We start from the raw sequence: 23,534 nt of genomic DNA, 5'->3' as shown, positions 1-23,534 counted from the left end.
TACTAAGCAGACTTCTGGGCAGAAGTCAAAAGAACACTATCAGGTTGAAATTCATACTAAAAATCCCCACTGTCACAATCACATTTCCTTACATTCCATTCTAATAATAATAGAATATTTTTTAAAAAGAATATTGACTGCCATTTTGTTATCTTTTGGCACTTCACGCAGCTTAGATCAGGGGTGGCCAACCTGAGCCTGAGAAGGAGCCAGAATTTACCAATGTACATTGCCAAAGAGCCACAGTAATATATCAGCAGCCCCCCATCAGCTCTGCTCCCAGCACCTCCCGGCCACTGGCAGCCCCACCGATCAGTGCCTCCCCCTCCCTCCCCACACCCCCCGATCAGCTGTTTCCTTGCCTGCAGGAGGCTGTGGGGGGAAGGAGTGACGGCACAGGAGGGGAGGGGGAGGGCATGGGAAAGGGTAGAGTGGGGGGCAGGGCCTGTGGCAGAGCCAGGGGTTGAGCAGTGAGCACCCCCTGGCACATTGGAAAGTTGGCACCTGTAGCTCCAGCTCCGGACTCAGTGCCTATACAAGGAGCCACATATTAACTTCTGAAGAGCCACATGTGGCTCCGGAGCCACAGGTTGGCCACCCCTGGCTTAGATAGTAAAAGTAAACTTCTCCAGTTTAATTGTGTTTATTTGGCTTCTAGTAAGGTTTACTTCCTGCTTCTCATGATCTAGCACAGTGCTGCAATATTTGGCTTGGAAGCATTGGAAGAGAATGTTTAAATTCAGACAAGCCGTTTTCATTTAAACAGGTAATTAAAATTAAGTTATTTTACTTAATTTTGTTAACAAAATGTCGGCTCCTATACCCCACATATAAAAAATGTTAGCCCTAATTTACTGAACATTCTCCCTTCCGATGATTAATAATAGAAGACTACTTAAAAAGTATTCCATGTAGCTTTGAGGCTTCCCATTATCACTGCCACTGTGCATGCTCACTGCAGAAAACTATGAGCACATCCTCCCTGATTGCATCTTTGGCAGATGAGAGGAACAGCAATTTCAGATTTCCCCTCATATTGCCATACACAGCAACACTAGCTGAGTATAGGGACCAGCCAGCATGATCGCATTTTTAAATATAGAATCCTCTTAAATGCAGTCTTTTTGGCATTAGGAACTATTTGTTATGAAAACACACAGCATAATTGAGTTTGGTATAAGATAGAACTCTGTGTTTAAAAATTATACAAGACCGATTTAGAATTTACAGCTCATTCTCATTAAGACAAAGGAACTCTTTTTGTTCTTTTATTAGTGCATCTTCCTGTGTGGAAGAAAATGCTAGGAGAGTATTTTTAGTCACTTTTGTCTGGAGAGTAAAAAAGGAAAGGAGTTTAATTTTATATTCCTTTTTTCTTTAAAGAAAAAATGGCTTTTTCATCTTCCAAAATATTTTGTTTAATTCATTTGCCAGTAAACATCAGATGCTAAACCAGTGCCAACTAAAATACTACAGGATAAAATACAAAGTAAGTTCTCTTTGGGGTGTGTGTGGGGGAGGGTTAGCTGGAAAGCTCACAAGATTACATAGGCTGATTACACACCATTATTTTGAGACAGCACATATATAGATAAGTTAATGCAAGAGAGTGCTTTCAGGGAATAAAGTACTAAATAAATAAATAAAGCATAGCATGTATAAAGTGCCAACAGTGGGCTCAGCACTGGACAAAAGATTAAAAGAGCTGGCCCCCACCCCAAGGGGTTGATAAGCTAGTCTTGATACTAGACAGACGATATAAGGAAGAAGGCGCTATCTGTTCCATCCGCACCCAAATTCCCACTGAACCTCAGTGCACTGCACCACTGTTAGCATCATTGTGAGCCCTCGCACAGAGAGGCTGCTAGCCTGCCTTTGAAGCACTATATTGATTAGACCTCTCAGAGCAGCATTAGAAGACCAACTCTCCAATCTTGCAGAGGCTTCCAAATGTGCTCAACTTTGTACCCTGAGAATAGTCCAGGGTTACTCATTGCATGAAGTTAAGCACATGTGGTAGGCAGTCTTTGCAAGATCAGGGTCTGTGTGGGAGTCCTCTCTCACAAATGTAAATTGGGAACAACTCACTGAAGTCCCTTGAATTTTATCAGTGCATAGCCAGCATGAATTGAGAATGAGGCCCATCCTTTGTAAAATTAAGTGTTTGCAGGATTGGGGCCTTAGGGATTAAAATAGTGGCAGTGGGCAGCAGTCCATCTGTTGGCCCAGTGGTAACGATAGTGAGACTTAAACAAACAAACAAACAACAAACAAACAAACCCACAACCATTTCCCTAGGTAGACAAGGCTGTAGTTGTAAATGGGGGATTTGACTCTGACCACTATTCCCTAAGTTTCCTCCTACAGTTAATGTAAACTAATGGCATGCATGGCTTGCCGCATGCTAACTCACTGTGTGGGCAGGGTGTGACTCTCCAGCACACCACATACTAACACTGCACTGTAGCAGCATCCACATGTATGTGGCGGGCTGGTATGTTGTAGGTTACATGCTGGTTTGCTGTGCACTAACTTGCTGTGTAGACAAACCCTAACTAAGCTGGATCTACAGCCCATTGACTACAATAGGAATCTTTCCATATAAACTTCAACAGGATTTGAATCAGGTCCTAAATGACCTATTCTCTTTAAAATATATAATTGTTTAACTAACATTTCAGCCTCGCAGCCAAGTAGTGTAAGCGGGGAAAGCGCTCAGCTGTAAAACAGCGTGGTATAAGAAGTTAATTTGTATCCTTTTCTTGGTGGGCTGGTTGTCTTTGTTTTGTTAGTTACTCCAAAGTGCACTCGTTTAGTTTCTCCCTTCAGCCTATAAACGTGAAAGACAATCTGAGGTCAGCTTCACAGAACAAGAGAAAATATGGTATATGGAAAGAATGTCGCACAGGGTCAGACTATGCCTTTCACTACAAGTGAAGGATCTGTTATCCAGATAGAGAGAGTTAGAGTCCCAGCAAAACATGCCTTCTTGTGACTTCTGTATGAACCCCTCTCTTGGAGGTAGTGGAGACCCCTTTCCTCTTCCCATACCCCCTACTCTCACCTCACCTCCTGTGCCATTAATGTAAGAAGAGATGTAGGGATATCTACTGTGACTCAGACAGCAGCTGCTGGAAGTCACGAGAGAGCATTTCATCAGAAAAACAGAGGTACTAGAGTAGTTTTATCAGAACACTTGAAGTTCCCCTTTAAGGGAAGTGCAATCACAGTAATAAATATTGTACAGAGAAGGTTGCTCTTATCCAGACAAGAATATTTACTAAATGGAGATTTTAACATCACCAAAAGTGGTACATGGAGGTTTGCCATGTGACTCCCATTGAAGTGAATGGTGTCATGGTTAAATCTCCTCTTAGCACCTTGAGGCCAAAAATTAAAGCTTTGGTTCCTAAATCCACTTTTTAGGCAGCTATGTAAGTGATCTGATTTAGAGGAAAGAAGAGCACCTCTAGCTCCCATTTACTACAATGAAATTTGTGAATACCAGCCCATCTGACAACTGCCCACGTATGCCTAGGGATCTACACGAGGATTTAGTCACCAGAGATTAGGCACTCAAGTTTGAAAATTTTGTCCTTTTAAAATATACATTTGAATAACAGAAATGTGCTATTCCAAGTGACCTAGTTCTTGGCAACAGTAGAACCACATGCTTTCAGAAGACACCACCAGTTCTGCTTCACCCTCATCAGCTGATGCTAAGAAGCTTTATTTAGTTATGAAACTTTATTATGGTGAGAAATGACACTTCCCAATTCATATAGACCTAATCAAAAGAAAAGCGAATCATCCCAAGGTTGCCAGCTCTCACAATAGTTTTGTCAGTGCTGCAGTTTTGGAACACTAACACTGGCCTCTTGCGTAAAGTTGCTAGGTTTCTGCCGGAGCTGTACCTGATGCTGCAGCTGCCAGAGGTCTCTGCTGGACACAGCTGCAAGGTGTGGGTTGCACTTCTTGCTACCGCAGCAGAGGCCACTTACTGCATCCAGTAGAGTAAGTCTGCTCCCCTGTTTGGGCTGAGCATGGGAACAGAGAGCAGCTTACAAATTTGTGAACTTGCCTGGTTGGCAATACAACCATCCCTGCTGAAATACCTAGGCACAGCAAAGTGAATTAAAGGTACAGTAGACTGGGGGGTTGCCCCGAGTTCAGTCATTGGTACAGGTGCCTGATGGAGCCAGTGGTATTTACGCTAGTGGCGTTTTACTTCCTTTAATTGGGGGGTGGGGGTAAGTTCTACCAGTGTAAATATCAAGTTTGCCTATCTACAGCAGGCTGAAATCAAAAATCTCTGTTTCCCACCAGAGATGAGTCCTCGGCCTTCAATTCTGAATGTCCTTACTTTTGTCAGTTTTGACACCAATCATCATAGAAGTTTGTTTAAATTATTTTGAGCAGTAGGCAATAAAAAGGGGGTTAGGGAAACAATTGAAGAAGAGTGTTGTGTCAGTTCCTCCAATACAATCTCACTAAACGGTTATCTTTGTGCTTATATAGTGATGGGAGGGGTTCTTCCATCACTGTAGTAAATCCACCTCCCTGAGAGGCGGCTGCTAGGATGACAGAACAATTTTTCCATCGATCTAGTTCTGTCTGCACAGGGACTAAGATAACTACAGCACTTGGGAGTGTGGACTTTTTCATACCACTGGGTGATGTAGCTGGGTCAATCTAATTTTGTAGTGTAGATCAGCCCTAGGAGCCAGATAGGCCAGTTTTTCAAATGGCATCTAGACCTAAAGCTGTAAAATTTGCAGGTGTCAGCCAGCTAGTTGCAAGTCTGTTGGCCTTAAATTAACAAATGTGTGTTGGGTATACAAATAAAAAGATTCCTATTGACTTCAGTGGAGCTGAATCAAATATTATGTGTGCAATAGTCAGGTGCAATTTAAGTAGCCTCTCTGAAGATTTGGGTTACAACAACAACATACTGTAAGGAACTTGCAGAGTGTAACTGGGAGCACAAACTACTCTGTTTTTCTGGATTGTGCTTAAGTGCTACACTCCTGGGACTTTATTCATGCCTGTGTTCCACCAGCTTCTGCCTGCAGAAACCCAGGCACCAGAAAGTCCATCCACTCAAAGAGACATTGCAGTGACACAAGACAGACACATTCAGACTTTCTAGTGTTAAGAGAACTAACAAAAACATAGCACCCCTTCTTTATACATCTAAAGAAAGAAAGACAACCCCTGTTTTCTCCCCCCTTTTCAGGTCAGGCTAACGTTAACTCTGTATTTATTTCTGTTAATGGAAAACTTATGAATAAAACTAAAGGGCCAGATTCGTAAAGATACATATGTGCCCTGGCCGTATAGTGGAATTCTCAGCTCCGAGTTAGCTGGCTCAGGCTACCTGCATTATACACAAAGAGTTGGGCATCTATGAAAGGGATACTCAGAAGTAAGCAAATTGAGCAGGGAACCACCTAAGCTAGCCAGGGGGCTAAATGCAAAGGGTTTTGGTCCAGATTCAAAGGTACTAATTAGATGCCTAATTGCCAGTGATCTGAACCTTAGGTCCCTCTCTTTGCTCAGGGTTCTCAGCCATGAAACCTCCCCTGGCACTGAGAGTGAGCTGCCTTTAGGCCCATTTCTCCTGAAAAACTAGAGAAATAGACCATCCCACCCCAGAATACCCAATAGCCCAGTGGTTAGGGCACTTGCCTGGGATGTGGGAGACCAAGATTCAAATCCCTTCTCTTCCTGACTTGAGCCCAGGTCTAGCTATGGGCTGTTCTGGAGTGGTGCAGGAGAGTTCCCAATCTTCCTTGTTGTTGCTGTTGTATAAACAATTAAATATTCACTGGGCCGGGGGGGGCTACAACATAGTGTCTAGGGCACTCATCCAGGTTGTGGGAGACCTGGGTTCAAGGTCTTGCTCCAGATCAGGCAAAGTGGGGATTCAAATTTGAGTGCCCTAACCACTGGGCTATTGGGTATTCTGGACACACACGCTAGCCCATTGGCTGTCTTCTGTGCAGGGTCTGCTGATGCAATAGGCATTCTCAAAGTGTGCCCACAGGATTAGGCCCCACTGATGAGATGGGAAGGGGCATATGATTTGAGAAGCTCACTGTGGCACCTCCATGGCTTTGGCCTACGCAAGGGCTCCCAGCTGCTGATTAGCTATGGAGTGTCGTCATGCATGGCCATTGGTAGAAAATTAAGTGCAAAGGAGACTTAGGCACTTACTGGTTTAGGTAGTAGCTGAGCAATGGTTTTGCAAATGTTAGTGGGGCCAAAGTATTGGACATACAAGCCTAATGGTGTTTGTAAATGTGGCCCAAAGTTTGGCTAGTTTAAGCATTTATTCATTTGGCAAACATCATGAACTTTTTTCACTAGTGAAAACTTTATTTATACTTACATTTATACATGCATTCATATTTATTCAATTTGAACATTGCTATTTATACAGTTCTACTATGCCAAGGGGGGAGAAGGAGGGGGAAGAAAAATAGTCGTCACATCCTCTAATTGAAAATGGTTTGAAATTCAGGGCATCCAAATAGGAGTGCTGATTTATGGATGGACAGGGACATTTTGAAAACATATGACGAATAAAGGATTTTTTTCAGGGATCTGTCCTGAGTCTGGTTCTATTCAATATCTTCATAAATGATTTGGATAATGGCATAGAAACTACATTAATAAAGTTTGTGAGCAATACCAAGCTGCAAGGGATTCCAAGCACTTTGGAGGACGATTAGAATTCAAAGTGATCTTGACAAACTGGAGAAATGATATAGGATGAAATTCAATCAGTACTACACTTAGGAAGGAATAATCAATTGCACAAATAGAAAATGGGAAATGACTGCCAAGGAAGGAATACTGCAGAAAAGGATCTGGGGGTTATAGTGGATCACAAACTAAGAGCCAACAATGTAATACTGTTGCAAAAAACCAAATATTATTCTGGGATACATTCAGAGGAGTGTTGAAAGCAAGACATGATACATAATTCTTCACTCTACTCAGCACTGATAAGGCCTCAACTGAAGTGAGGTGTCCAGTTCCGGGCACCTCTCTTTGGAAAAAGATATGGACAAACTGAAGGAAGTCCAGAGAAGAGTGACAAAAATGATCGAAGGCCTAGAAGATATGACCTATGAGGAAAGATTGAAAGAATGGGTTTGTTTAGTCTGAAAAGAAGACTGGCGGGGGAGGGGGGAAGGGGGAGAAGAGACAAGATAAGTTTCCAAGTTTATAAAAGGTTGTTTATAAAGAGAAGCTTGTTTATAAATGGTCTCCTTAACCACTGAGGAAAGGACAAGCAAGGGAGATTTAGGTTAGACATTAGGAAAAACTTCCAAACTGTAAGGGTAGTTAAGCACTGGACAAATTATCTAGAGAGCTTATATCAGTCATTGGAGGTTTTTAAGAGGAGGTTAGACAAACACCTGTCAGGGATGGTCTAGTTCAGGGGTAGGCAACCTATGGCATGCGTGCCAAAGGCGGAACACGAGCTGATTTTCAGTGGCACTCACCCTGCCTGGGTCCTGGCCACCAGTCCAGGGGGGCGCTGCATTTTAATTTAATTTTAAATGAAGCTTCTTAAGCATTTTAAAAACCTTCTTTACTTTACATACAACAATAGTTTAGTTATATATTAGACTTCTAGAAAGAGACCTTCTAAAAACATTAAAATGTATTAACTGGCACGGGAAACCTTAAATTAGAGTGAATAAATGAAGACTCGGCACACCACTTCTGAAAGGTTGCCGAGCCCTGGTTTAGTTGTTATTACTCAGTCCTGCCTCAGTGCAAGGTTTGGACTAGATGACCTGTTGATGTCCTTTCCAGTCCTACATTTCTGTGATTCACACTGAAGTGCCTTGTGCCACTGTCTAATAGTAGTGGCACTCAGTTCTCTCTAACATGCACGTTTATAAAATTGCAGTTAATATACAGTTCAGAGCATAGCAGTTTTAAAGCTCTGCATGTTCAGATCAATTGAGCTGAAAATTATCTACAGTATTCAAAACTAGTAAGATGTGAGCTGAAATAAAATCATCCTAAATTGCTCAACAATATCAATGGAATCAGCATTGCACTGCTATATGTTGTAAAACATTACAGTGAAATCTTGCAAGTATTACACAGCATGCCTTGCTCAAGTGGTAAATAATGCATAACATCTTTCTGTTTCAACATTCTCAACTTGTATCCCATAGCTCCTAGAAGTTGTTTTTCTTCAACACTGAATGCTGCTAAGTTAGGAGTTTTAACAGGTTTTTTTCTTTTAACTACAGCACTGAATGTTATTCTAAAATTGTTTTCCAAATATTCTTAAACTCCCAGTTGATCCCCTGCTGATGTTCTTTGTGAAAAGTATTGCAGGTCTAATAATAATATATTGCATTTTTGTAATTCACTGTCCAACTTGTGTTTTATGCCCTCCTCCGGTGGACTTTTAGAGGATAACTGTATAACTACCAGCTAAGGGAGTTATATCTTGTACTCAAGTAGTAGAAGCTCATGCTTTTAAGTCTGGATGGCTTGGGTTCAATCTTTGGTGACTAGCTATGATGGAGGTTGCTACACTTATAATCCCTCTAATCAGATGTTCTGAACATGCTTTGTTGTAGGCAGAGCTAGCCTATAGTTAAGCAACCAAAAATTTAGACTGGGAAGTGTTGAAATGTTGGGAAGCCTTATAATTTTGCCAGTCTGGAACATCCATCTGAGGGATTGGGGGGAGGAAGAGTGACATAGGACCAGGAAACTGGGACAAGGAATCCAGAGCGGTGGTGGGAGGCAGTTGAAATCAGATGAGGAGCTGGGGTGGGTTAGGGAGACAGCAGTAGGATAGACATAAACTGGAGGGGACAAGGGCAGAAGGGTCTTTGACTACTAGAGACTACTCTGCTCTGGAGCCTGGAATAGACCCAGGATTCCTGAGTCTCACAGTTCCTCTTCTATCGGCAGATATCTGTGAAACCCAGTGGCAAAAAGTGTCTCATCCCCCTGTGGAGCTGGTCTATAACATATAGGATGACAACCTACTGCCTCTGCCATCACTTGCTCAAGTGGCAGAAGTCTGTACAGTAGATCTAAAGGTTCATCGGTAGGGTTGGAACCATGTGAATTTCACTATGATTCCACATGACAATTTCTGGGGCAGTTCAGTTTTGCTATTTTTAAAAAACCTGGGGAAATACATACAGAAACTATGTTGAGAGAACAGTATGGTTGCAAAGTCAAGTATTCAGAAATGCCAGAGGTCAGTTAATCCGGCCTCTGTGTGCCAATGAGTTCTTGACTTTGCAACTTTAACAATATTAAGGTAGCTAAGAATTCTGGTTCTTATTTTGTGTTTTAAGTGAAAATAGGCGCAGAGAGGTTAAGTAATTTATCCAGGGTCACACAACAGAAACCAGGCCTCCTGACTCCTGTGCCTGTGTTTTAAACATACAATCATCTTAGACTCCCACTGCATATCAGAGCCATCTAGATGCCCAAGGAAGGGGTAAGGTGATAAATGAAAGGTAGCAACCAGGAAATTCTGGTTCTGAGAACTGTCAGGGAAGGTGAATGCAGCATTCAAACTGCAGCTGGGGTCAAACTTGCCCAGAGCTGTAGGAGAGTTAGAAAAAAAAGTCACAGAATGACCTGGAGCTTTAAGGGAGTTGTGCTCAGCCCCACCTGTGCCTATGGGCTGGGATGGTGAATAATACAGAGAATACTATAATAAGAATGGGTATAATATAACCCATACTGGGTCAGACCAAAGGTCCATCTAGCCCAGTATCCTGTCTTCTGACAGTGGCCAATGCCAGGTGCCCCAGAGGGAATGAATGGAACAGGTAATCATCAAGTGATCCATTCCCTGTCACTTATTCCCAGTTTCTGGCAAACAGGATAGGGACACCATCCCTGCCCATCCTGGCTAATAGCCATTGATGGACCTCCTCTCCATGAATTTATCTAGTTCTTTTTTGAACCCTCTTATAGTCTTGGCCTTCACAACATCCTCTGACAAACAGTTCCTCAGGTTGACTGTGCATTGTGTGAAGAAATACTTCCTTTTGTTTGTTTTGAACCTGCTACCTATTAATTGCTTTTGGTGACCCCTAGTTCTTGTGTTATGAGAAGGAGTAAATAACACTTCCTTATTTACTTTCTCTACACCAGTCATGATTTTATAAACCTCAATCATATCTCCCCTTAGTCCTATCTTTTCCAAGCTGAAAAGTCCCAGTCTTATTAATCTCTCCTCATACGAAAGCCGTTCCATACCCCTAATAATTTTTGTTGCCCTTTTCTGAATCCTTTCCAATTCCAATATGTCTTTTTTGAGATGGGATGACCACATCTGCATGCAGTATTCAAGATGTGGGTGTACCATGGATTTATACAGAGGCAATATATTTTCTGTCTTATTAACTATCCCTTTCTTAATGACTCCCAGCATTCTTTTCGCTTTTTTGACTGCAGCTGCACATTGAGTGGATGTTTTCAGAAAACTATCCACAATGACTCCAAGGTCTCTTTCTTGAGTGGTAAGAGGTAATTTAGACCCCATCATTTTATATGTATAGTTGCGATTATGTTTTAAAGATATAGAAGATCAGTGGAGTGGGCCTTGTCTGGAATACCATGTGCAATACCAATCTCAAAAATGGTCAGAGAAGGTTGAGGAGTGTGGAAAAAATCATATGAAGAGATTGAAAACATTAGGATTCTACCTTAGAATGAAGATAAGTAAGGGAGGAGAGCAATATGGGAAGAAAATGAATGGTAGAAGGTAGAGTAGGAACTTCTGCTCTCTGTGTTTACCCAAGAGCAAGGGGATCTTCAGTGAAAACAGGCTAGGAAATCCAAAGCCAATAAAAGGAAATACTTTGTCCCCCACACAGTTTATCATTAGACTGTGGAACTCATTGCCCCAGGAAGCCACTGGGGCCAATAACATACAAGAGGATTGAACATTCATATGAAAAGACTATCCAGAGTTATCAGTTATAAGAATTTTTGAAAATATTAAACCTCATGCTTCAGGGTTTATGCTAGTCTCTAATCTGAGATGTAGATCCCACCATATGTGGCAATATTGCCTTCCCAGAAGCCAAGGAAGGTAAAGTATCTGCCTTAATCTCCCCACTCTGGTAAACGTACTGCCTCCCCACAGTGGTCCTCCAGCTCCCAGCACTGCTGGATCAGTGATATGATTAAGCGCTCCAGGTATATGACACACTTCCACCCCTTCAAGAATTAATAGAACAAGTCTAATGGAAACAAAGCCATCTCGCAGCTGTCCTCAGACTACAGAGATCTTCCACTGTTTGCTCAGGCTGCATCCTCCCCGGGCTACCTAACATCTTCACCATCTCTGGGCAGTAGTTCCTATTCTAGCTCCCTCCTAGGTTACTGTTCTAGCTCCCTCCTGAGTTCAGCAGTTCACTTTCCCTGTTGTCACGAAGCCATCAAAGGGGGTTCTTCCTCCCACCCTCACTGAAGTCCCAGCCTCAACCCTCTAAGCAACTGCAAGCATCAATTCCTTTCAACACTGCTTAAAGCAGTACCCTTTCCCAGGGCTTCCCAGTTATCCTTGTGTCAAGGCTCAGGGTCTCCCAGAGCTGCCTTTCAAGCTCACTACAGAGAGCCAGCCTCCCTCTGCCCTTCGTATCACCCACCTGACCTTTCTGCAAGAGAGCCTTCCATCTCCCTTCTCACTGAGATGAGCAGGCTTCCTCTTATAGGAAACCTAAATACCCAGTGCCTGAGGAGGAAGTTAACTAGGCACAGGTAGGGCTGAGCTCAACTCCCTTAAAGGACAAGCTCACCTTCTGGCAGTCCCCAAATGATATTTTTCAGAATGACATTGACATAGTTAAGTACTCCTGTTCTGCGATACACAGTCATATATGTTCAAAAAACATTAAACTGTCCTGAAATAAAAGTTTGCAGTTTTTAATAATAGCAAAAGCATATGAACATAAACTTCTTGTTTTTGTGTGACATATTTTCATAAAGACTTCTGGGCAAAATGGATTCATCTTCACCAGCAAAATTTGTCAGGCAAATTGAGGAGCTCCACTGAGGCCCTTAGAAAACATGATCTTATCAAGTCACGTAAGGACTGGCAAGAGCAATATGTGGCCTGGTTTCCTGTTTGGCCTTGAACATCACTAGCTTATCATTTCTCCTTGATGCTTAATGATAACTTAAAACAGTGAGCAACAGGTAGTGTTAGACTAGGGGGAAAGATTTTGGAGAGACAGATACATTTTCTGAAGGAATGTAAAAATAAATTAATAGAAACCAAAGCGCCCCCACAGATTTGTTTTTTGTTTTTCCATGACTAAAACACTCCTTAGGGAAGCCTTCTCCAGCTAACAAGTTAGTGTGTGTGTGTATCGCCCCTCCCCCTTGGTTCTAAAGTCTCAAAGCTGATTGATATAAGTTTGAGTTGCATTTCTTGAAATGAATCAGAGGCTCCTGAGAATGTAAGATGGGAAAAGCGAATGCGTTTCCAAGCATATGAATACAACAGATGCATTATGTACTGTTTTTAATAAGGGTGCTGAAAAAGCACAAATGGGCAGTGTTTATGCAAGAGCTCCACTTCAATATTTGTGTAACTTTTGCCTCCTACTGCCTTACAGTATAAGAGCTTTTTTGTCTCATGGGAATCCATTCCAAACCACTCAGGGTTTCTACTGAAGCTCTGAAAAGATTCTCCCATGGTTAAAACTGAAAATCCACTATTGTAATTGAATTCATCAGCATGATGGTGCTTTATGGGTTTAAGAAATGAATTCAATTTATGCACAATAGTCAAATGTGCACTGAGGATTCAATGTATGTGCCCATTGTAAATTCAGGTGAGCTGTTGAAATTCCTTCCCTGGCTGTTGAGGCTGGTTTTTGACATCTCCGTGTGTTTGAATAGAACTTAAGAGTCCGAGTGCCTTGCATACAAGTATTTCTGGAGTCCTGTAGTTTCTCTTAATCCCAGAGTTACAAGTCTCCTACAGGAGGAAAATCCTTCTATAAAGAAAAGCTATTTAAGTAACTGTTTGTTGTTAGGAATACTCAGCTGTTGGTGTAGCCAAGAAACAAAAGCCTATAATTTCATTCCATAGTGTGGATTGCCAACGTGTGGCGGCACTTGTGTCTAAGGGCCTACTAGTAGCCTCTGCATCACATTTTGTCCCTTCATTGTAAAGGGTTGGTGGGGAAGAGAGAGAAGCTTCCTGATCTGTATATTGTCTGCTTTTGTGTTTGAAAAGCCCACAGAAAGGGGTTTGGAATAATAATTTTTTTTTAAAAAAAAAGGGTGCGGGGAGATAATACCACCAGTGAGCTGTATAGTACCACATGGGGTGGGACCAAGCAGATCAGGAAGGAAGAGAGTGTCTATAAGCGAGGGCTGACCTTTGCTGGAATAGTATCTTGTAATCTTTAGTAAGTCATTATGGGGAGAAGGATAGGGCCCTATGGCTAAAGCAGAAGACCAGGATATATGGTTCCTGGCTCTGCCACAGACTTCCAGAATAACCTTGTGTAATTTACTTAAACACTTTTGGGGCCTCAGTTCCACTCTCTACGTCTCTGCCTCAAAGGGGTTATTGAGATGTACTGTATTATTTGTTGTAAGGTGCTTCTAGTTTCTCAGAAAAAATGTTACATATAAGTGCAAAGTACTACCATCATTCAGCAGGCACATAGTAGTCACTGGGCACTAGGAGAACAGGAGGATTCATGGTTTGAACAGCACAATGGAAAGATAATTTTCTCAGTCGAATTTTGGTTAGATAGGAGAGGGGCAAGATGGGAATCAGAGTACAGACGAGGAAGTTGCAGTAATCAAGGCAGAGAGAGGAAATGACAGATTATAAACATTTTCTCAAGTGTGTCAATAAGTATACACTTAATGCCAGCTTTCATTAAAAATAGGATCAAGTCTAGGACTGCCCTCCTGGGGTTTCTGATTTCAAAGTTTGGGGCAAGTTTATCTCACTAATACCTTTTTCTGTTCATCTCGATCCTTTCATATGGTCTTGTCACTTTGTATTAGTACTGCCTTTCTCTGCAACTCCTGGCATCTAAAATAGTCCTTTACCTCCTCAGTATTACATTTCTCATTAAATGCCATATGGAAAGACACATTTTCTTCCTTGCCTTTGGTCTTAATCTCTCCCCTTCTGCTAAGATATTTGTGGCCACAATGGAGAGATTTCCACATATTTTGAATGGAAAACATTCTGAATGAATTTGGGGTTTTATTGGCTATAAAGATTTATTGTTCTTCAGAATCAGCATTGACTTCAGCTTTGCCTTAGTCAGTATGTACCTCTCAGGACAATTAATCTTGGTCTTCACCTCAGAGTACAATATGTGCTTATTATTTAAGCCTGTAATTGTATTAATTCCAAGCATATACTGTGGGATGCAGTTTGCATGAAATACACTCCCCTGAGTACTGTGTTTGAGTCAAGTTAATTACATTTTAGATCTATGCTAGAATTGAAACAATTTTTTTTAAGTTATTCTCAAGGCCTGAATTAATGTCATTATCGGTTTTGTGAAAATGTTTTTTCCATTAGAAAAGTGAAAATTATTAAATTAGACAAAAGAATAGGGCAAGGTGGCTACACTAGCCTGGAATGTCAAGGCAGTGCTGTGCACAAGGATTTGAATTAACAATACAGATGGGAGATAGCTACAACTAAGAGTTCTGGGTGCTTTAATAGTCTGCAGTTAGTTGCATCGTCTGGTGTTTCAGAAAATGCTCTTAAAAACTTATCAAATGGCTGATGGATATGTTTGTATAGGCTTGGATGGTCACTTTCTATGGAACGATAAATTTGCTGTTGTACATAATGAGGTCAGTGAAGCAACCAGAAGGGAAATATATAGTTCTGTAGCATGGGTCTGTAAGCACAGTACCGTCTAGGCTATTTAAGTTTAATGAAGCAGCTACTTCTGCTGCTGCATATTCTTGTTGAACAGTCTCAGCATGTATTTTAAAACAAAAGTGTTACTGGTAATCATGTCCCTGCACACTCTCCTTGGAAATCCTGTGGGTCCTATTCTCATAAGAAGTCTTCATCTTTTATGTGCTAATGGTTTTGAAATTAGTCATTTGCTTCATTTTCATTGTAAATGAGGATCAGAATGTGATTTCTTTCTTTTCCCTGTTCTCTGAACATTGAAACTACTGTACGCTGGCTCATCAGCATCCACTTCTCTCTGGGGTGTAGAGTTTGAAAAGTAGTTGAAAATGATCCCATTAAAACACACACGTTCCCAGGCATTCTTTCCTATTCTTAGAAACCTGTCTAAGAAGGCCTGCATCCATTCCAAAGCTTGCATTGTACAAATGACATGGCATCCTTGCATCTCCCAAGGTCTTACTGCCAAAGAGATTCAGTCAGGAGACTTCAAAAATTCAACAGTGACATTCCAGTGTCTATTCAAATCCAAAGAGATCCAGTTACATTAATTCATTATTTAAAGACACATTTCTAAAGGGCTCTTAAAAGAAGTAATTATTAATATTTAAATGCACGGTTTGATTCTTAGGACACAGTACTGTACAAATAATGGTGGCTGAAACATGAATTAAGTTTTTAGATGGACTAAATGTTGTGGACAGACAGAAACACTTAGGCACAATACAAGTCTGGCTTCAATTTGCACAAAGAATAATGATCATTCATAGCACTTAAAGTGGTATTTTACATCCATGGATCTGAAGGCATCTTACAAAGGAAGATGGGGGGATGAGGGATCATTCACATTTTATAGATGGAGAAACTAAGGTCTAGAGAAGTTAAGCCCAGAGCCTCAAGAGGTATTTAGGCACCTAACTCCAAAAAAGGATCAGGGCCCAAGTGGCCGGCCCAGTACTACATTGATTCAGTGACAGAGCTGGAAACCAAGTCTCCAGGTACTGTGTCCGATGTCCTATACATTGACTCACACTGCCTTGCCTTAAAAATCATACCTGGACATAATGAGCATCATTATGTGAAGCTGCAAAGAATTCATGTACAAAGGCTCTGTCGTCTTCCCTTATTGCTAACGTAACCTTTGCTTTGCAATTACCGCTATCCAGGACAGCATATAAAATATATTCTAAGTGATGGGAAAATGAGCCAAACATATGAGAGAGCCATATGCATGCTATGATTTTTACCTCTCCTTGTGGCATGAATTATTATTGCATGCAGGCTATCATTAAGTGTTTGTGTCATAAATGCTTGGTATTTGTTGTTTCCCTATTCTGCTGTGTTTGGTGAAGTAATGCGCTTAGCAATAATGGATTATTTTCTCAGAGGGATTTCATAGAGTAGATCATCAACTACAGTACTTTCTCTTTCAAGACATAACACTGTCAGTTTGTGGTCAGAGGCAAGTGTCAAGTTAAAATGAACTTCATACATTCATTTGCAACACAGGCAAAAGAGACAGACAAAAGGTTCCAATCTTTTCATTTATCACCACCATGACTTTAAAAATCTACAGAGAAAAACAAAGGAAACCCTGTATATGCAGTTGCTTCCTAGATATGCACATTGCACAAGTTGTTATTTTTCAACTATAAGTAATATTTTAAGATTTCTTTCAATACCAAGAGGTAGGTAGCTTTGGGGTTTATTTCTTTTTTTAAAAAAAGAAAACCCTCTCATTTCATAGAGATCAATATGATAGTTACACACACAGATATGCCTGCTGCATTGTTATTAAATGCCACAATTTCTTTGTGTGTGTGTGTGTGTGTAAAATTTCTAAGAAGATAAGGTGCTACTCCAACCCTGTTTCATTTTAATGGGATGTTGGTTGCCTGTAATTTTGCATTCACTGTTAACAGCCCTGCTTTAATAAATTGTTTTCTGATCTGTTCCTAGATGGAAATTCTGTATGAATGTGAAAACCATTAGCAGAGTAATTGCTGTCTATCACCATGACAACCAGCCGCTGCAGTCACCTGCCTGAAGTCTTACCAGACTGCACCAGTTCAGCTGCTCCCCTAGTAAAGACGGTGGAGGATTGTAGCAGTCTTGTGAATGGACAGCCGCAGTATGTCATGCAAGTTTCAGCCAAGGACGGGCAGCTTCTGTCAACAGTAGTAAGGACTCTTGCCACACAGAGGTACAGTAGTACCAAATAAAAAATAAACAAACATGTAATTGATCATTAAACTGTTTTAGCTAAGAAGTGCAGAAAGGGGCTAGAATTACAGCATTCAAGTCTGTGTCAGACAAGAGATCTTTATAAAAAAGCCAAACACACATACAGGCTCAGTCATACCTGTTTCTATGACCATTAAGTAAGAAGCTAAAATTCACCATGTTTAGTTTTCTATTTTAAGTCACACGCAGAAGAAGAAGAAGATAGACGTGTTGCTGCTCGCGTAAGATTTACTACTGTGATAATTAGTAGCTCGTCGCTATTATTTCATCATCATCACCTCTCACCTTTTATGATTAAACTCTCATTATACCTTCCTGCAAAAAAAGTGTGGCAGTGGTGTCTGAAGATGCGGATGGTCAAGTGAATAAGTTTCAATAATTTCTCCCAATTTGTAGAAGGAAACTTCAGAATGTTACCCCTGATGACTTGTGCATGCTACTCATTACTTACTGATGAGAACACTCATTCCAATGATGAAGCATGCATGGGTTTCATCTCAAACACACATGGTCGCTGTCAGGGTGCAGAACATTGCACACAGCGTTCCTCTCCCTCCCTCCTCACGTGCTGTTGCTAATACTGCCATAACACATTTTGTTCAGACTGCCATTCCTAAACCATGCCACGCGCTCTGACTCACTGAACCGGCAAAGAATCTGTCTCTCACGAAGATTCACATGCAGGCTTTGTTGCCGGAGCCATTGCTCATGGGATTGATAGCAGCTTTTCATGCTGTTGATGCAGACTGACAGATTATGTGGCAAAATATATATTTAAGTCATATACTTTGAGACCACAAGCTGGGTGGGTTTTTTTTGTTCTCTTAACACGTTAGTAAGAGACTCCATAAGGGTTTGACAATATTCACACAGGAGATTTTGGGCAAAATTCTACTCCGTTTCCCTGGTAACTTTCAAGTAGTTCTGGATTTACACCAGTGTAACAGAGCACAGAATCACGCCCACTGCATTGTTTAAAGGGGAACGTTATTAACTTGCTGGGGTGTCATGTAAAAATGTGGTTTTTTGGAGTGAAACAATTATTCCTTTCAGTTTTTTATCAAACTGAACTTACTAGCTCAGATCTGCATTTAATGTCATAACAAACACCACTGGGTTTTGTTTCTTTTTAACTAAACAGAGGGCCGGATTGTCCCTTCGCTTAGGCCACCTTTCACTACAAGAGTGTAAAATCCAGTGAAGTGTAAAGGAAAACCCAGCCCTTTATACACAGGGCACCATTGAAGAGCAGCCAGAGCAGGGGTGGTGGGCAGCAGCAACACATTGCACAATAATGAGGAGGGGAAATCTGGGTCAGTGACAGAGACACAAAGGCACGATTCTTATAAGAAAGCCCTGTGAACCCAGAACATCCATACAGAGTTGGCGTTTTCAAGGTCTCAGCCAAAAGATCCACGCACATGAAAATGCAGCTTATTCAATTTATCTGCCTTGGCCAGATGAATGGCTATGTTAATCCTGCTGGGATTTGAAACTGTAGGTCCAGGGAGTCCAAGCATTTCAAGGTGGATACTTAGTCTACCCCTCTAGCATGTTACAGTTCTAGCATTTCAGGGATCTGTTCCTCTCTCATTTGTTTTTCATGCATGTTACCGATAGTTATGTGTGTCTGAAGAAGGGAGAACTGAGTCCTTAAGGCTTTTGTAAGGGAGAGGTGCTCTTCCCCTCCCCCATCTGTGCCCCATCAAAAGTGATCCTTCTTTGGACTGAGAAGAATCACACTGTTCCTTTCAGAACCCAATAATGGTGCTCCTTAGCTGGCCATAAGGAATTGCTTCAGATGTGTGGTGCTGCCTTCACCAGACCAGAGCATCCTGGATCTCTTTAGTGCCCAGTCACATGTGGCTTGGAGACTCTGCTCATATACTTGGCAGTACATGGTGCTACCTGGAGATCAGTTTGTGTCACAGGGTTATTGTTTCAGGCTAAATTAGAGTTTGTATGTGTGCGCGCATCTTACCCTGTACTTCAGTGGCAGAGATCATGACTAAGGCTATGATTTTGTCGTGGAGGTCGTGGACTTCTGCAACTTCCAAAGACCTCTGTGACTTCAGCCCTGGCAGCTGGGAGCTGCAGGGTCCTGCCACTGTGGGAGGTGGCAGGGAGCTGTAAGGTACCCTCGCTGCCTGAGGCAGTAGGCCCCCACGCTCTCAGCCACCATGGGCAGCGGGGGTACCCAGCAGCTCCCAGCTGCTGCGGGAGGACTGTGGGATTCCCACACCACTCCTTGCCGCTGGGGAGGGAGGCAGGGGGACCCTGTAGCTCCTCTCCACCAGTGGTGGCATGCCAGCTGGGGAGAGGAGGTAGGGAGGACCCTGGAGCTCTGAGCCCACATGGGTGGTGAGGGTCCCAGAACTCCCAGCCACCCTGCAGCTGTCCAGTCCCTTCCTATTGTGTCATGGATATTTTTAATAAAAGTCATGGACAGGTCATGGGCAATACAGAAAAATTCATGGAAGCCCCTGACTTTTACTAAAAATATCCATGATAAAAATCTTAGCCTTGATCATGACTAGCGTCCCTGTAACGGGCATCCACGTAACGGGCATCCACTTTGGGATAGGGTTAAAATATACTCTGCTCCACGTAGAGATTTCTCCTGTAGTGCAGCCCCCAAAGTGTTTCCTGGTGTATTTCTTTCTCTACTTTGTGGGAAATGATAAATTTGTCAGTGTAAGTAAATTGTCTGTCTATTCCCTTCTCCAACGGTTAAGGACTTCCTTCCAGCTTGTAACTGTATAGACCAGAAGTCGCAGCAGTTCTGAACAAGAATATCAAAGTGCCTTCGTTCGTTAGCCTGGGGATCATGCCGTATGCTAACGTATAAATCAGGGTGAACTATAGACACACTGTGAATGTTCCGTCTTGTTACGCTGGAACATGGGGTAAGAGAAATTAGGTGCTTTACAACCTAATATACTGACCAGCAACTTCCCTTTCTTGTTTGGCAGCCCTTTCAATGACAGGCCAATATGCAGGATCTGCCATGAAGGCAGCAGTCAGGAAGACCTGCTCTCTCCATGTGAATGTATGGGAACCCTGGGGACTATTCATCGCAGCTGCCTGGAGCGTTGGCTGTCCTCTTCAAATACCAGTTACTGTGAACTCTGCCACTTCAGGTTTGCAGTAGAGCGCAAACCCAGGCCGTTAGTAGAGGTCAGTAAATGAGCCATGTCCTCAAAAGCTTAGTTTTAATGAGCAAGTGATGTATGTTTTACACCAGGACCACAAAGCCTTTGCAGCTTCACTGAAGCAAAAGAAAAGCTGTGAATTTTGGGCATTGGGAGGTGGGGGCAGCAGCAGAGCAGGAATAACAAAACCTTCATTTTGAAGCAATCAGCTTGAGTGAGAAGAATGAAATTGATGGTTTTGCTTCATGGTAAACATCTAAACGAACATCATCTTGTGAACAGTTTGCCTCAAGTAGAAAATGCTTAGTGATCATTTTGGCTGGACTGGTAGAGAGCCATCTAGAAAACGGATTTTTTTTTTTTTTTCAATCTGTGGAACACTAGACAAACGTTACTTGGGATAATGAATATAGGTCAGGAATTAATTAACCCCTCTCCCCCACAAATCTGGCTTCTGTTTTTAGCCCCTAGAAAGGAATTGTTCTTGTTGGAGGTTTTACTTTTTAGCACTTTTCAGATGACCCTTTTGCTTCTTCTTGCCTGTGCACCAGACTACAGAGTAATATTGGGCAATCATTTTCCCTGTCAGTTAAAATATAGCTATTGCAGATGACAAACTTTGTGGCCTGACGGCCACATCTGGATATGGAAATTGTATGGCAGGCCATGAATGCTCATGAAATTGGGGGTTAGGGTGCGGCGGGGGGGAGGGCTCCGGCTGGGGGTGCGGGCGGGTGCTCTGGGATGAGACCGAGGGGTTTGGAGGGGCGGGGATCAGGGCTTGGGCAGGAGTGCAAGCTCCAGGACTTGCTTACCTCAAGCAGCTCCCAGAAGCAGTGGCATGTCCCACCTCTGGCTGCTATCCGGAGGCGTGTCCAGGCACCTCTGTGCACTGCCCTGTCCACAGGCTCCGCCCCTGTAGCTCCCATTGGCTGCAGTTCCTGGCCAATGGAAGCTGTGGAGGTGGCGCTTGGGGCAGGGGCAGCGTGCGGAGCCCCCTGGCTGCTCCTGCGCATAGGAGCTGAGGGGGGCACATGCCGCCTGCTTCCAGGAGCTGTGCGGAGCAGGGCAAGCCCCAGACGCCACTCCCCAGCAGGAGCTGGAGGGCTGGATGTGGCCCCTGGGCCACAGTTTGCCCACTGGTGGGCTATTGCTTACTGCAGTTGCTTAATTAATGTACAAAATTGCCTGGTCTTGTGGTAAAAAGCAGTCAAGATATGGGTTTGACTTGGCTGATAAGCTTGCGTCTCCCTTATTTTGACTTCTGAAAGATTGTGAAATTTGAGTCCCTTGTGTAATTAAAACTGAATTGCTTCAAAATGAGGGTTTTGCTATTCCTGCACTCCTGCCCCCACCTGCCAACACCCAAGATTCACAGCCTTTCTTTTGCTTGAGTGAAGCTGCAAAGGCTTTGAGTTCTTTATGAGAATAGTGAGAAACATCTTATTTCATGTTGTTGGGGACACAGAGGTTTGATCAAGTGCTGTACGTGCTTCATGTGTGGCTGATTTTGGATTAGTACTGTATGTTTACACGGAAAAACTGACAATATAAACGGAAAAAAAATATTTTTTCCCATCTAGTTCATAAGCAGCAGGAGGTAGGTTCTACATTCACCAATCTCATCATTTATCTGATAGAAATAAATTACAGCGGCCCAATTGGATGGGAGTGGGAGATCTTCTCCAGGGATGCTTTGTGTTGGACCAGTTTTAAACATGAGGACACAGCAGCTTCTTTAGTCTTTCTTGAGTTCAGCAAAGCAAAGATCTTCTGCTAGGTTGTACATGTTCAGTATTGAATACTAGGAGCTATAGTTTTGTCAAGTCATAACGGGAGGGGGAGGAATCCTTTTTTCTGGGTCAGTCCTATCCCCTGTTTTCCAGTGGCTTGTCTGAGCAACTGAACAAGACTCAAGCCTCACAGTTTGAGAAATGCTGATTTTGGATGTTCCCAGGCTAATAATGACTAAACAGCAAAATCATCATCATTTGGCTATACTCAATAAAAGGTGACATTTTCTTATCAATCCACTCTGATCCTGAATCAAGCAAGGTGCAACAACATCGATCTGTTTGTGGTTTGAGGTCCCTACCATTGTGAATTTGCCTCCTAAGAAACAAGATGAATGACCTTGAGACTGTGTGAAACAAACAGCTAGATTTTAGGGTCCAACCTGTTTCAACTTTGTCCTCACTATGACTGCTCATGAAATTTTCATTGTACAAATGGAGTGTGACATTTTTCAGAGTTAATGATGAGGCACAACTTGAGAGCGAAATCTAACTCTTTCAGAGCTGGGGGAAGCTAGCTGTTTGATCTCCCATGCTGAAGTGACCTCTCTCTCTCTTTGACAAAAAGTAACCTTTTTTAAAAATTGTCTTTGGTTTCTCAGTTGAAGGAGAACCGAGAAGCAGGTCCAAGCACATTTCAAAGTGGTACACATTGTTAGTTACCATTTTACGTTTTATTATGCAATGTTTACTTGATCTTTAACTACCACCTCCTTAGAGGTTTTTATAGGGTGATCAACAATGATGTGAAGGAAAGGGTATAATGAATGCACCATTTTTTAAAATAGTTTAAATCCTCATTTAATCTCAAACCACTTTTTTGGTGTAAGATCACAATGAATTAAAGTTGGAAGGAACAAAGTAATAAAAGGGAAAATATTATCTGGCTTTTGAGCAAAAGGACAAATCCAACTAGAAAATATCACAAGTTATCTTTATTTCTATTCATATCTTTATCATGAGTATAAACAAAGCTTAAAGTTTAATATATTGCTTCTTGAAAACAGTGCACATACCTAGTCTAACCTAATTATTTTTCTGTAAAGAAAAATTGAATCTTCTTCCTATTAGAAGAAATGTTAAACCATTTTCTTAGAAAGCAACTAAGAAAAGGGCCTGGATTATATCCTTCTTATTCATCCCTCTCCCAGCTTGAGCACTGCCTGTTATATTGCTTAACCATGGAAGGGAAATGGTTTAAACAAAAACAAACAGATATTTACTGTGTCTGAGCTGAAAGTTTCACACCCTTGAAGACTACTCAAGCTCTTAACACCCTAGAGAAGTTGGGGGTGGCAGGTTAAAGTGAACTGAGCAATAAGCGGTTTAGCTGCTCATTCCGCCATATTGCTCCCATGTGTAGTTTATTATTATAGCACCAGAAGATTCCTCTGCATTTGTAATAGTGTGATCAGAACA

The 23,534-nt window shown here is 42.1% G+C and overlaps 1 protein-coding gene across 1 annotated transcript in view; it reads left to right on the top strand.

The window, feature by feature from the left end:
• The window catches only part of MARCHF3 (membrane associated ring-CH-type finger 3), a 95,715-nt gene that overhangs the window by 53,446 nt on the left and 18,735 nt on the right, over positions 1 to 23,534 (top strand). The window contains exons 2-3 of the mRNA XM_077817392.1: positions 16,886 to 17,129; positions 20,143 to 20,347. Of these exons, the coding sequence (XP_077673518.1) occupies positions 16,942 to 17,129; positions 20,143 to 20,347 (393 nt within the window). The 5' untranslated portion in view covers positions 16,886 to 16,941. The remainder of the gene's footprint in view (positions 1 to 16,885; positions 17,130 to 20,142; positions 20,348 to 23,534) is intronic.

Source organism: Eretmochelys imbricata, chromosome 5 (assembly GCF_965152235.1).
Source record: "Eretmochelys imbricata isolate rEreImb1 chromosome 5, rEreImb1.hap1, whole genome shotgun sequence".
In the NCBI taxonomy this organism is placed as follows: Eukaryota; Metazoa; Chordata; order Testudines; family Cheloniidae; genus Eretmochelys; species Eretmochelys imbricata.
The sequence above is the reverse complement of the archived record's forward strand: the minus strand, read 5'-3'. Positions and strand labels throughout refer to the sequence as shown.